At 41.5% G+C, this 12,987-nt stretch overlaps 1 protein-coding gene across 5 annotated transcripts in view; it reads right to left on the bottom strand.

Annotated features, from left to right (window-relative positions):
- pcnt (pericentrin) overlaps positions 1 to 12,987 on the bottom strand; it is a 39,974-nt gene that overhangs the window by 24,244 nt on the left and 2,743 nt on the right. For all 5 annotated transcript variants that reach the window (XM_046061758.1, XM_046061756.1, XM_046061755.1 and 2 more), the window contains 27 exons: positions 12,239 to 12,415; positions 11,606 to 11,746; positions 10,660 to 10,809; positions 9,613 to 10,532; positions 9,162 to 9,521; positions 8,269 to 8,677; positions 7,619 to 8,035; positions 7,293 to 7,511; positions 6,838 to 6,933; positions 6,550 to 6,693; positions 6,009 to 6,264; positions 5,710 to 5,789; positions 5,266 to 5,563; positions 4,924 to 5,024; positions 4,611 to 4,722; positions 4,241 to 4,367; positions 3,953 to 4,072; positions 3,784 to 3,862; positions 3,527 to 3,631; positions 2,895 to 3,006; positions 2,770 to 2,810; positions 2,546 to 2,680; positions 2,172 to 2,418; positions 1,895 to 2,045; positions 1,030 to 1,483; positions 701 to 898; positions 483 to 554 (listed from right to left, as the gene is read on the bottom strand). In XM_046061758.1, the coding sequence (XP_045917714.1) occupies positions 483 to 554; positions 701 to 898; positions 1,030 to 1,483; positions 1,895 to 2,045; positions 2,172 to 2,418; positions 2,546 to 2,680; positions 2,770 to 2,810; positions 2,895 to 3,006; positions 3,527 to 3,631; positions 3,784 to 3,862; positions 3,953 to 4,072; positions 4,241 to 4,367; positions 4,611 to 4,722; positions 4,924 to 5,024; positions 5,266 to 5,563; positions 5,710 to 5,789; positions 6,009 to 6,264; positions 6,550 to 6,693; positions 6,838 to 6,933; positions 7,293 to 7,511; positions 7,619 to 8,035; positions 8,269 to 8,677; positions 9,162 to 9,521; positions 9,613 to 10,532; positions 10,660 to 10,809; positions 11,606 to 11,746; positions 12,239 to 12,415 (5,721 nt within the window). The remainder of the gene's footprint in view (positions 1 to 482; positions 555 to 700; positions 899 to 1,029; positions 1,484 to 1,894; positions 2,046 to 2,171; positions 2,419 to 2,545; positions 2,681 to 2,769; positions 2,811 to 2,894; positions 3,007 to 3,526; positions 3,632 to 3,783; positions 3,863 to 3,952; positions 4,073 to 4,240; positions 4,368 to 4,610; positions 4,723 to 4,923; positions 5,025 to 5,265; positions 5,564 to 5,709; positions 5,790 to 6,008; positions 6,265 to 6,549; positions 6,694 to 6,837; positions 6,934 to 7,292; positions 7,512 to 7,618; positions 8,036 to 8,268; positions 8,678 to 9,161; positions 9,522 to 9,612; positions 10,533 to 10,659; positions 10,810 to 11,605; positions 11,747 to 12,238; positions 12,416 to 12,987) is intronic.

The raw sequence follows: 12,987 nt of genomic DNA on the forward strand, positions 1-12,987 counted from the left end.
ACATACATTTCATATTGCCCAGCACTACACCAGCAATTGGTGATAAGATCTAGCCAGTGTGGCCTAGTGGCTTACGAGCTTCTCTCAATATTATTTGGGCGCCCTCCCAACGGACAGGCCCCCTGAAAGATTTTATTTAAATGTATTTATCATTTTATGTACAGGCTACACAAAAGTGCTGTTTTAAGTTGGGAATCACTGTAAATCTGACAGAATGATACATTCATGTGCAGTAGCATGTGATGGCTAAACACCACAAATTTACAGTCAGTGGAACCACTATTTTTGCAATGATTAGATATAGAATTTGAATGATCAGATAAAAATCAAAGAAAAATCATTTTCCATTTATGTCAGCATATGGACTTCAAGGTATTATGCACTGAAACCATATGTGCTCAGATTGCGTCATCAAACAACAACATTGTAACCAGTGTCCTCATGAGAAGACACCAAAGTAATGTAGGGCTAACTGTAAGTACCTGCTTCTTAAGTGTCTCCAGGGCTTTGCAGTGTTCAGTATCTAAGGCCTCTTTTTGAGCAGCCAACTCAGTCTGTAAAAATATAGCGTGACAAAAAGAGTCAGACAGTAGAAGTTGTCAGTTGCCTATATTTTTGCTTATTGGACTTAACAAAATTTTGATCGATGACCGTATACCACATGTTAGCCAGAGGTCCACCAACCATCTTTGAGTCTCACCTTGTGTACATGGCTGAGCTCTGCTGCCATGGCACTAAACTTCTCTATGTGCACCTGAGCCAGCTCTTTCCTCAGCTCCTCCCTGGTGGCCAGCTGCTCTGCAGAATGACGCTCCATTAGCTGCCTATGTTCTGACTTAAGGCGAGTCAGCTCTTGATGATGCCTCTCTTCAAGGTGCACCCTTTCATCACGCAGTGTCTGATTAAAGAAAGACAATGTCATTCAAAGTACTTACGAACTGAAAACCTCTTAACAGCAGTGTGGTATACTTCTAAACACTTTCAAACCAGGTTTGACATTATGTTTTGTTAAAAATTGAGTGTCCTTACTTGCACTTCCTTCAGGTATGTAGCCTCCAAAGTGTCCATATTACCCAGCATCCTCTTTTCTAGTTCATCTCTCTCTTCCTGGTGTTTGCGAGCTAACTCAGCCTCTAAAGCCTCCAGCTGAGCCTGACTGGTCTCCTGAAAGACTGCCTCCAGGCTGTCAAGGTCTGCCTTTCGTTTGGAATTGAGGGCTGCCTCCAAGGCAACAAACTCAGCGTTGTGTTTGGATTCAAGCTCAACTGCCATAGCTGCAAGCTGATCTCTGTGACTGGCACTGAGTGAATCTAGTTGTGCTTTGTGTTTGGCAGTGAGCGTGTCCATATCTTGGGAGTGTTTGTTTAGTAGTGTTGTTCGCTCATGTTCCAGCTCAGTTTGATGTTTGTTCTTTAGCTCTTCCAGAGAGATTTCATATTTTTGGGCCAAACTCTGCTCCAACACTGCTTTTTCCTCTTGGAAGCTGAACACACAGACAAAATAAAATGCCCCAAATTGTTAATAAAGCATTTTCAAGGGTCCTCAAGATGGAACTAGAGGTGGCTTTGTTCCCGGTAACTGTAGCTGAAATTTCGGCATGTACAATAAATATCACAACTTTTAAAAGGAGAGTGCTCGTTTTTTTATAGTTAATCATTAGCTATACTTTTGAAGAAAAACAGAAAATGAGTCTACAAAAAAAAAAAAAAATAATTAATTGTTTCTCTAATGTGATGTGCTGATTTTTGTAAGTTTTATTGTGTCTTTGACACAAAAACTATCAATACAAAGATGCCAAATAGCAAAATACATTTTTTAAAAATAGAACATTTTAAAAATGTGACTAGCTAAACGATTGACCTCCAGCTACAATCAAGACATATATATAGCTCACCTCTCTTGGGCTTGGCGTAGCCGCTCCTCACCCTGCTCCTGGAGAAGAACAGTGAGCTCCTTTATTTCTGTTTCCATGCATTTCTTTGCCCTTTGCAGCTCACCGTCATACTGAGACTGCAGTCTCTGCCTCACCATTAGGACCTGTGGGCCTAAAAGACAAATGCAAAATATTACCAGCCGATAGAGAACCACTACTTGAATGTACTCCAAAACTTCTGATCAGACTGGAAGCTCTAATGAACTGCCATTTAACCAACAACCCATGAGAGACTTACTTGCATCATTGTCCAGTGCAGCCTGTAGAGACTTTAACTTCTCCTTCTCCTCATGAAGTGCTTTTTCGAGGCATGTCCTCTCCTTCTCAGTCTCTCTGTGAAGGTCTGACCTCAGGGCAGAGAGTTCGGCTTCATGCTTCTCTAGGAGCTCCTCTCTCAGCTTCTTCATCTCCTCCTGCACGTGCTCCCTCTCCTGTTTCAGAGCTTCCTCAAGTTGAACGAGCTCCCCAGCAAAATCCTGCTTCAACTGTAAGGGGGTGGCAGGAACACATACATAAGTAAAATGGGTGGAAATTCTCATTTTGCATTATTAATCAGTTTCAGCAGAACTATCACTGTATTTCTAATATGCAGGTTGATACAAGAGTGTGTACCTTTTCTGTGTTCCTTTGCGTTTCTGCATCATGTTGTTTACTCAAGGCAGCCAGTCTGTTCTCTAAGGTGTGGATGATGGTCATCATTGTCTGCAGCTCCTCGGTGTGACACCACATTGCCTGTTCCACTTCCACCTAATTAAAATAATCATAATTTTGCATTATGTGTGCCATAAACACAATGTGCAATTTGTTGTATAGATTATCTGATTTTATTTTCTCACCTCAACCTGCCTTTCTGCCTCCAAACAAACTCTGGTAAGTTCTGCAACACACGGTATTTGAGAAGTTTTTATTTAACCTCTTAATGTCAAATGTTTGTATTTTATAATATGGGTGTGTGAAGTACCTTGTAAGTGACGTTCAGAAAGTTTGGCTCTGAGTTGCTCCAGCTCCAGGGCATGATGAGTCTTCATCTCCTGCAGCTCTTCATAACAGTGGTCAGTGATGTTTGAGCGCACCTAACACACAAGTAAAGATATACAAAGAAGTACATGAGACAAAGGGGCCAGTGTACTTCATCAGAACTGCGTGGCGGACAGGCAAGTAGCTTCGGAAACCCCTTCTGCACACATCGGATTAGGGGTGCTGTGTACCATAATATTTTTCTAAAACAGAACTGACTTTTACGCCATGATTGGTCAGCTGTGTGGAGGTGAGAAAGGTCCCAGGGTTTGAACTTCTCTCTCTCTAGCCTTCTTTTTACATGTCTTCCAGAAGAGACTGTCTGAAAATGTGCACTGTTATCTCCTTATTTAAACACGTCTCCCCCCTCTATCATGACCGGCTTTTCACTGAGCCTTTGAGTCTGGAACATCCATAAAAACTTCTGATTTCCACCACGGTGTTACAAACTACTTGTGAACCATCATAACCTGAACCAAAAAAGGTACTGTGTGCCAAGAACTTCTCTTATATTAGCTTCTATTGTAGTTTTTGTGGAAATTGAGGGCATTAAAGATTGACCAATTTGTGTCTGACCTGTTGCAGTTCTTCCTTCGAGGAAAGGGCCATAGAAGTTCGTAGAATGGCAAGCTCCATTTTGTGTTTCTCCTCCAGCTGAAGGCACAAACTGTCAAATTCTTCCTGGATGAGACATAACATGATGCTTTTCATCAAAATTCTATTAAGCAACTTTGACAGTGGCGCATTTCAAAGCACTCAATACCACACATTTATCTAGCATAAGCAGGTCTTCAAAATTTCTTATGCAATAAATTCTGTCACACAGTGCGTACCTTGTTTTTCTCCAGTTTGAGGCCAGTATCAGAAAGCACATGATCTTTTTCCTCTTCTTCTTGGCCTTGAGATATCAAACTAGAACAGAGACCAAACACACTAAGATTTAAATACTTTTAGTTTGTAGTACACGTATCTGGGGACTTACATACAGACCTACAGGCATACCTGTCATCTGTGGTTTTAAGCACAGAGTCCTCCAAGGCACCTTCCACCAGCCTCAGCTGGAGCAAAGCAATTTCCTCTCTGTAGTTTTCCTCTGTTACTCGCAATCGCTGCTCAAAGTACCTGAAGGACGAAGGTAAAACATGTATAATGTACTCATATGGTTTGCACAGCATGCCTTGTGTTGGCCAGAGTTTGAATCTCGGTTTTAAATTTCAAACACTGAAGGTTAAATACTTTTGTGAGAATAAATGCCTCATGACTGTGTGGGCGCCTGTGGTGCTCTCCTACCTCCTCAAGCTTTCCAGCTCAGCCTCATTCTGCTCTTTGATTTCCTGTTTTTGTTCATTAAACTCCGTCTTCAGGCGCTCAATGTCATCCACACGAGATGAGCGCGCGAGCAGCTGCTCCTTCAGCTCTGTAAGAATATAAGGCGGACAACAAAGACAGAACATGGTAAGAACACAGTAGCTGGAAATACACACATGCAGTGGATGTCAGAGCACAAATTTTATTTTCCTTTGAATGTCAAATCACAACACAGACAACAGCAATTGTTAATAAATAAACATGTTTTCTACATCTTGTAGTTTTAATATTTTGAGTATTTAAATAAATGCAGCATTGTCAAGCAAATGACAGACTGATGCATCAATCTCACCTCCCAACTCTTGGCGACTAGTCCTCATGCTCTCCAGCTGGGTCCACAGCTGACCTACTTCTTGTTCTGAGCTCTGTTTTAGCAAAGTCTTCTCCTCCTGTAGGCGCAAAACCTGTTTCACAGAGGGAAAAAAAACTTGATATCTAAATCCACAAAACAAAGTTTTCTATTGTTACTACTGGTAACTGAATTAGAGAAATGTCTAAAAGTACATAAAAATATATTTAGTTAAATTTATTAATGTGAGGGTCGGAGTACTGACATGAGAATAAATAGCAACTTAACTACATGTTATTGTGTTCTCACAACTCACCTCTTGCTGCAGTTGCAGTTCCTTCTCCTCTAGGTGGAGTGCTTGCTGCTCTTTCTCCTGCAGCACAGCTTTATGACTAGAAACCAAATCCTCCAGAGCACCTAAGCAGCATTTACAACAGAGTGAGCAAAGCAACAACAACTTATATAAAACTAGAACACAAAATACAGAGACTGAGTCTCAAATTAGTATAACTCATGCTGGTAAAAAGCTCTGCTATCAGCCAGTCAGCATGATGGGCCATTATTGTTGTGTTTTGATACAGATTAAAATGATAAGAAAATAATGAATTTAGATGATTGTGCAGCCTTAATAGAAGCATTGTAGAATGATGAAACTCACGGGCAGCAGCATCTCTATCAGCCCAAGCTTGTTTCAGCTCTATGTCTTGTTTCTGGTTCTGGTCCTTACTGGAGGTCTGGAGTTCTTTCAGCCTGGCCACAGAGTCCTGCAGCTCGGACTGGGTCTTGGACAGAGTTGCCTTGGCTTCAGTTAGAGCTTTGTTGGTCTGAGTGAAGGAGGCCTGGGTGCTGGTGAGTTCTGTCTGGGTGGCAGTAAGGCTGTTCTGGGTATCTGAGAGAGATGCTTGGAGGTTTGACTTTGTGTTCTTAGCGTCCGTATCCCACTGTGACCTCAGAGCCTGAGAGAAAGAGTACAAAATGAATTGAAAATATATATAATTGAAATTAATTAAATATGGTATAACTTCCAAAATATGCAATGGAATGGCAATATATATTTAAACCGGCTTTCAACATTTGTATTCCAATTTTTATAAAGCTTGACCTGTATCTCTTTGGCCTGCTTCTCCTCCATGGAAGCTCTCTCCTGAGCAACGCGAGTCTCCCACTGCTGCTTCAACTCATCTGAAAATGCATACAAACAAATGAAAAGATTCACCCACGTCAAAGATTTTGAAGGTTACATCTGACACTGTGCTCTACTTTGTTCTGAACAAGCTTCTAAAGAATGGAGGGTGACTCACACACATCCATAATGGTGGCACACATGTTGAGTGCACCTGAGGGCAAACATGAAAAAGAACACTAACTGAACTAAAAAAAGCACTCTGGATCTGCACTCACTCATGTCTTGTTGGTGCAGCTCATGCAGTCTCTCCTGCTGCTCATGGTTCTGCTGTCTGACCTGGTCCAGTTCCAACTGATGCCGCGCGTGCAGGAGTGCACATTCCTGGGCAAATGTCTCCCTCAGGGAGGCCTGGGCCTTTGTGAGAGCAGACTCCTTATCCTGTTGCAAGTTTACCTGGGAGAGCTCCAACTGGGACATGTGGACATTGGTCAGGCTTAGACGCAAGGCTTCAAGCTCAATGTTTTTTTGGACCTAAAGGAAGTGAAAACATAAAAGGTATAGTTTTTGTGTGAGAATTTTTCCTAGGCTTGTGTCTTCTATTTACATGTTAGGCATTTTCCATAACTGGTGCAAAGTAAAAAAAATATTAACTGCCTAAATCTCCAAAGTTACTAAACAACAGTATTAAGTACAAGAAAGGAGTTACTGTAGCACCATTCCTTTGACTATAAAATGGTTATGTAAGGAGACAAGTGATATTTTGCAGCATGCTCCAGCTGAAGATGAGACTGCCTGTGTATACACTGTATATTATACCTGAACCTGCTGCAGTTCAACCTGGTGGGCAGCCTCCATGCTTTCCCTCAGCTCCAAGGACAGTTCTATCTTCAGTTGACTAAGCTCCTCATTGTGTTTGGCAGTCAGCTCTGAAACCATCCTCTCGTGCTCACGTTCGGTTACCTGAGGGAAAACATAATGGGACATGAAAAGCTGAAAAACAATATAAAATATAGCTAAAGAATGCAAAAAGTTAAATAACTAGGAGATTCAAGTGTAGTGTGTCAGAGATAAAAGGTGAAATGCTTGCTCTGTGTATTAAGATACCTGTTTGATCAGACTGATCTGTCTCTTCTGTTCTTCCTCCATAATAGCCTGCCGCTTAAGCAGTTCTGACTCCAGGTGAGTGTTCAACTCAGAAATCTAGGAATTCATTCAGATAAAGAACATAAAATGAGGATTGTTTTTCAAAAAAGACAACATGCAATACATGTGAAGTTTGAAGTTTTTGAGATACCCTGCTAACAAAAAAATACATTATGTTAATGTACGTTTCACCACCACGCAATTTAATATATAATATTATACTTTATAAATAAATATATAATGGACAAACAAATAACTAGAATGTAGCAATGAAGGGGTTGGCATAAGGAACAAATATAGCTCTTGGAGTTTTACATAAAAAATATTTACATTAATCTTTTAACAATGCAATTTCTTTAAATAAACGCAATCATTAATCTGTAAAATTAACGACCAATGGCGTTTGTAAGTCACACCTCTTGTTGATGTTTCTCCATCAGGTTTTTGATATCCTGTTGGTGAGATGTCTTGAGCCTTTCTGAAGCCTCCTCAACAGCCACAACCTGCTTCTCCAGGAGGGCCTTCACCTCCTCCTGCCTCTCTCTCCTCTGCTCCTCCAAGTGATGCTTCACATCAAGGAGCTCTTTCTCCTTCTCCTGGCTCTCTTCCTCCCATTTCTCCCTCTCTTCAGCAAACTGTAAAAATAATTTTATACATCATGTTAATCTCTTGACAGTAGGAATTAAACAGATTTGTGTTAAACAGAGCAAACTAAATCAAGTGTTTTCACTTTATCTCTCACCTCAACATCCTTGGCTTTTAGCAGGTTCTCAAACTGTTCCAGTTCCTCCTCCAAGACTTGTTCCATTTTTGTAATCCGTTCATCCATCTCCATTTCTTTTCTCCTGTGCACCTCCCTCTCCTGCACTGCCTGGGCTTGGGCCTCCTCTAGGTTGACCAGGTTTTGTCTCAAACAGAAGATCTGAGATTCCAGTTCACTCTTCTCTCTTTCAGCACTGTCCAGACAGGCCTGGCTCTTCTCCAGCTCTTCCTGCAATCTCTGCACCTCCATTTGAACATTTAGAATCTGTGCACGAGTTGTTTCAAGCTCCTTCAATGTTCCATCCAGCTCTATAGTCCTTTGACTTAATAGGGCTACTGTGCTTTCATGCATTGTTTTTGTCTCCGCTAGCTCCGAGATGACAAGTTCACAATGAGCCTTGAGAAAAGATGAAAGCGAAATTCTTTTAGCTTTTTGTACATTATACTATTTTGTTTCATACCATTAATTCCCTCCTCCCTTTGAAGGCTTTTAGCACAAACATTACTACTACTGTATAGCATTATTTCCATCTATCTGAATAGAGTTGGGTAAAAAAAAAAAAACAACAAACAAATGCGTTCAGGGACTAGCATGTTTACATTCCAATAAGCTGTTAACTCACTTATTACCTGTAGCATTTGCAGCTGGTTGTCATCTCTGAGCTCAGGGCTCTGTTTGGAAGACTTTGAAGTCTCCTTTATCTCCCGCAGAGACAATATCAGCAGCTCCTGCTGTTTTTGATGAGACGAGAGTGCAGCCTCCTTCTCCTGCTCATTTTTTAGCTTCCCTACCAGTTTATCTCCACCTTCTGATGAAGAGATAGCAGGGACCAGCAGGGAGGTTTCAGCACCTTCCTTTCCCATCAGTGTTACAGCATTCTCTTTTTCCCTTTCTTCCACGAAGGCACTGAGTTTGTTTTTCAGGTTGTCTTGTTCATGGGTTTTCAAGCTGATCTCCTCCTCAACATGTCTGCTCCTCTCCTTCTCCTCTTCAAGTTCCCAGAGAGCCTGCCTGAGCTCTTCTGTTACTTGAGCCCACCTGGGCAAATTTAGTTAAAAAAAAAAAAAAGAATAGCTTTAAGCAACAATAAACTAGAGTGACTTTTCTTGAGATAGTTCATCTAAAAAAAAAAATAGATGCATTAACACTAGTACACGAGTTTAACCCATGTATATTCATGTTTAACATATATTTTAAAATAACATTCACAACGAAATTCAGGGGGAGCTAGTTTGTGAAAAGCAGTGGCAAAAAATGTACTGTGCTTTTTTAAGAAACCATGAACGCGTTTTTACTTGGCGAAAAGAAAACTATTGAAGATGTAAAATGGCCCCCTCAAAATATAAGTCAGCACAGGTAACTAAACTGAACACTGAGGAATAAAACAACTACAATAAAATATAAGCTATAAAAGTAATGCAAAGAAATGTATCTGAAGAAGAAGAAAAAACAAACAAACAAAAAAAAAAAAAACCACACACCCCACAATCAACCACATGCCCAATTAAATTTGTTACTGTACCTGCTCCTGGCCTCCTCCAATTCTTCAGCACTCTTGATAACTTCCTCCTTTAACACAATCAAGTCCCTGTCCTTGAGAGCCAGCTCCTCACGGAGCTCCCTACACTGCTGATTCAGCAGCTCCTTTTCCAAGTCCGTCTCCTCCAACTGCTGCTCGGACAGTTTACTAATCTCCAGCTCGCCGAAAGTAGGGTTGTGAAGCCATGGATATGGAGACTGAGGGTTGGTATAATCAACCACGGGGGTGTCAGGGGGGAGGTGTGGGCTAGAACTGTTGTAGAGGTTGTCATTTTCTTCAGGGAAACGGTTTGAAATTGACAACAGAGGCTCTTCTCCAAACACTTCACTGTTCAGTTCAAAACTGTGAAAAGAGGCACATAGACAAATATTGGGAATTAACTAGCCTTTAAAAAGAAAAACCACACACAAACGGTAATATGCATTTCTCTAACCTGTAGTCTGCAGAGATGTCCAACTGACTGCAGTGTTCAAAGCTTTCACTGACCACTGAAGATTTTGAGTGTGCAAGAGGAGCTGAGGACAAGTAGCGCTCCATTAGAGTATCCCCAGGTACTGATACATTCATACTGTCCTGATGCGGTTCACTTTCCAGATTCGCCTCATCTATAGTAATCCTTTCATCACAACTAAAACCAGCTTTTGCTTGGTTCTGCCGATTCTTTGAAGCTTTGAGTCCTATGACCTCTTCCTCTCTGAACTTCAGTTCTTTCTCCCTCTCCTCCAACAGCTGCCTGACTCTCTCCAGCTCCTCTCTGTGCTCCTCTCTGAGCCTCTGCATCTCCTCCTGTCTACGTCTTTCCTCCTCAAGGGTCTGCAGATGAAGGGAAGAGTCGGCCACTTCCTCGCTAAATCTCTCTACATCTTCGTCCTCCTGAAGCCTTTTCTTCAGCTCCAACAATTCTCGGTTGAGCTTCTCCTTCTCCTCTTTGTACTGTTGCATCTCAAGGCACTGAGTTTGGACTAAGCTTAACTGGTTCTGGAGGTCTTGCAGCTGTGCATTCCTTTCTTTTCGCTCCTCTTCCCTGCCTTTCTTCTCCTTCTCCAGTTCAGAAAGCACATGTTTGTGTTTCTCCATCTCCTCCGCTAGTTCAGCACATATGCGTTGGCTGTTCTCCCTTTCTTCTTCCAGCTCAGCCCTCAGTTTGTGCAGAACAGCGTCAGTCTCACTGTCTGTGTCTGTGCTGAAGCCTTCAACACTTGACTGAGAGCCAGGACCTGCACTCTCTGATGGTGCCTCCTTATGACTGATGTCGGCATCTTTGGAGCAATGGCCATACTGATGCTGTTGTCGATGAGTGTTGAAGACTTCAGCCCCTGACTGACTTTTGATGCGTCGAAAATCTACGCTGGTCTGTGGGAAAGAACATTCAGAGAATATGCAACTTCAGGTACTGTGCTTATGAATAATGAAGTGAATATTTTCATCAGCAATAATGCCGAAGTGCTGCCAGACAGATTTAGCTTTGAGTGGCACTTACCTGCTGGAGCTGTTTCTGTAGTGCCTGAATCTGTCCAGTAAGAGACTGTGCCTCCAGTTGTACCTGGTCTCTGCTGGCCAGGGCCTCCTGCAGGTTGGAGCTGAGCCTGGCAATAATCTCATTACGCTTCTCCACAGCCTCCTGTAACTGCTGCAGGTGGAATAAAAGCGTCAGTCAGTTTTATAAGCACAAATATACCATCATGCATTCACATACTTTCCTAAGGTACCGTGCAGCACACATGCATTTCTGCCTTAAGCAGTCCAAATATTAAATAATAAAAAATAAACTAATAAAGAAAACTTTTCTTCAGTGGCCAGCCAGACAACAGATTAAACCACAGGTTACTTGAGAAAATTAGAACAGAAAACAAGACCAAATTCCTTGTTGAAAAAACAAATAGTGTTTTTTGAAAGACCACACACAAGATTTTAAGACTTTAGACACCCAGTTTAAACTCATTCCTCTACACATTGACATACATAATATATATTATAGATAAACTATGTGGCATCTTCGAATCAGTGCAGCCAGGCAGACTGTTACATTCCCCCATGGGTTAGGGATGACACAGAACACAGATGCACACACCCTCTTGATCATACACATAGTAATAGCATAACAAGACTCAAAGCATGAAGACAAATAAATCCATCTGACCAAACTAATCCAAATACACTGCATTGCACATAAACACTGATTTAAAAAATAGTTTCAGAAGCCAGTTTCCACTGTGTGAATTTAGAGCCTAGGATTATAATGCTATGTATAAATTCTTTCCTTTTACTAGTAACATCGAGTCATACTTAGCTCAGCAGAGACAAACTTAATTGTGCCACACAAAAAAATAGGGCTTGTCGGACGCTTAGACTATGAAACATTATAAATTAAAAAAAAGCAACAATTTGATATCCTTTGTAAACATATAATCATTGACTGCATATACCTTGAGCTGCTCTTTGCCAGTGAGTGCAACTAACTCCTCTTTAATATCTTCCACAGGCGACAGGCTTTGCTTCAGGGTGGGAGGCTGATCTTTCTGTTGTCGGTTTGGCTGAACCTCTGATTTCTCTTGCTTCTGGAGTTCCTAAAGTATTAAACGGTTTCAGAATTAAGTCCATTTTTCCCCCACTTTGCCTAATAATGTAAAGAAAGTGTCAGTGCAATCCATGTGCCACAAATATGTACAACTAACAGTGTGGGTGAACCTTTCCTTTAAAAACGCAGTAAACAGTGCCACAGTTAATCCTGGCCAGGTTGCTATGACAACATGTCCTACAGGCAATGTGATGGTTAGTGACCCATTTCTCTAATGTATGTTTACTGAGCAGGGGGCACGGCCCACTTGTTAAAGCATATACAGTTATATACAAATTAGACAAATGCTCTAGGTCATGTAATGTGACCAGGTGAATAGTCCTGAGTGATGTCATACAATAAATATTTCTGTGGTGAAAAGGACCAGTGGTTTTAATTCAACCAAACATATAGATTTCCACACAAATCAGATTTCTTCAGTCTCCTGTCTAACTTTATTAGTGATACATGATTGATAATCTCTGTGTGATCCATGGTGTACCTCATGGTTGGTCTTGCTGTTCAGTTTCGCCTCACTAGCTGAAGAAAGTGCTGGTACTACGCGGCCGTCTTGCGTTGTGCTGTCATTCTGCGAGACAGTCTGGCCCTTCCTCTTCTGCGCCTTTTTCGCCGCCCCCGCACCGTCGCTTTTCGCCCGCTTCTGTCGGAAGCTAGCAAGCTGCGCAGGAAGGACAGCGAGAGGTAGATGGACACATAAGTAAGGACCACTGAGCACCACCACACTATCAGCATGATGAAGCTCAGGGGTCAAGGGTGACGGAAAACTAGAGTCCAGACTGATCCTTAGTTGAAAAAAAAGTAATCAAAACGACATTCTGAAATCATTACGCAAAGTATAAATGCATGTGTACAAAGTGTTGATAGTTCCAGATGTAGAAAAGAAATTAAGATTGGCAGCCCTTATTTTGATGAGTCAGAGTTGTACAGCCAAAAAAATTAAAAGAGACCGGAATCCCAAACTCACACCCAAAATAGATCACACCATAGCCTGACAAGGTCTCCAAGTTCAAAATGAGGTGATGCTAAATATTCTCAAATCTCCAGAGAGCTGTATCCAACCCATGAGAAGTGCACATTTGAGTGACACACATTGGACAACCTTAGACACAGCACAAGGTTACAAAAAAATAAAAGAAAAAAAGAAAAAAAAAAGTACTCATCCTTCTCAGTCACTTTTCAGCATGCAAGAAAGTCAAAGACAGAGGCAGCCAAACTGGTTGACAGGAGTTT

This window comes from Micropterus dolomieu, linkage group LG11 (genome assembly GCF_021292245.1).
Source record: "Micropterus dolomieu isolate WLL.071019.BEF.003 ecotype Adirondacks linkage group LG11, ASM2129224v1, whole genome shotgun sequence".
Taxonomy (NCBI): Eukaryota; Metazoa; Chordata; class Actinopteri; order Centrarchiformes; family Centrarchidae; genus Micropterus; species Micropterus dolomieu.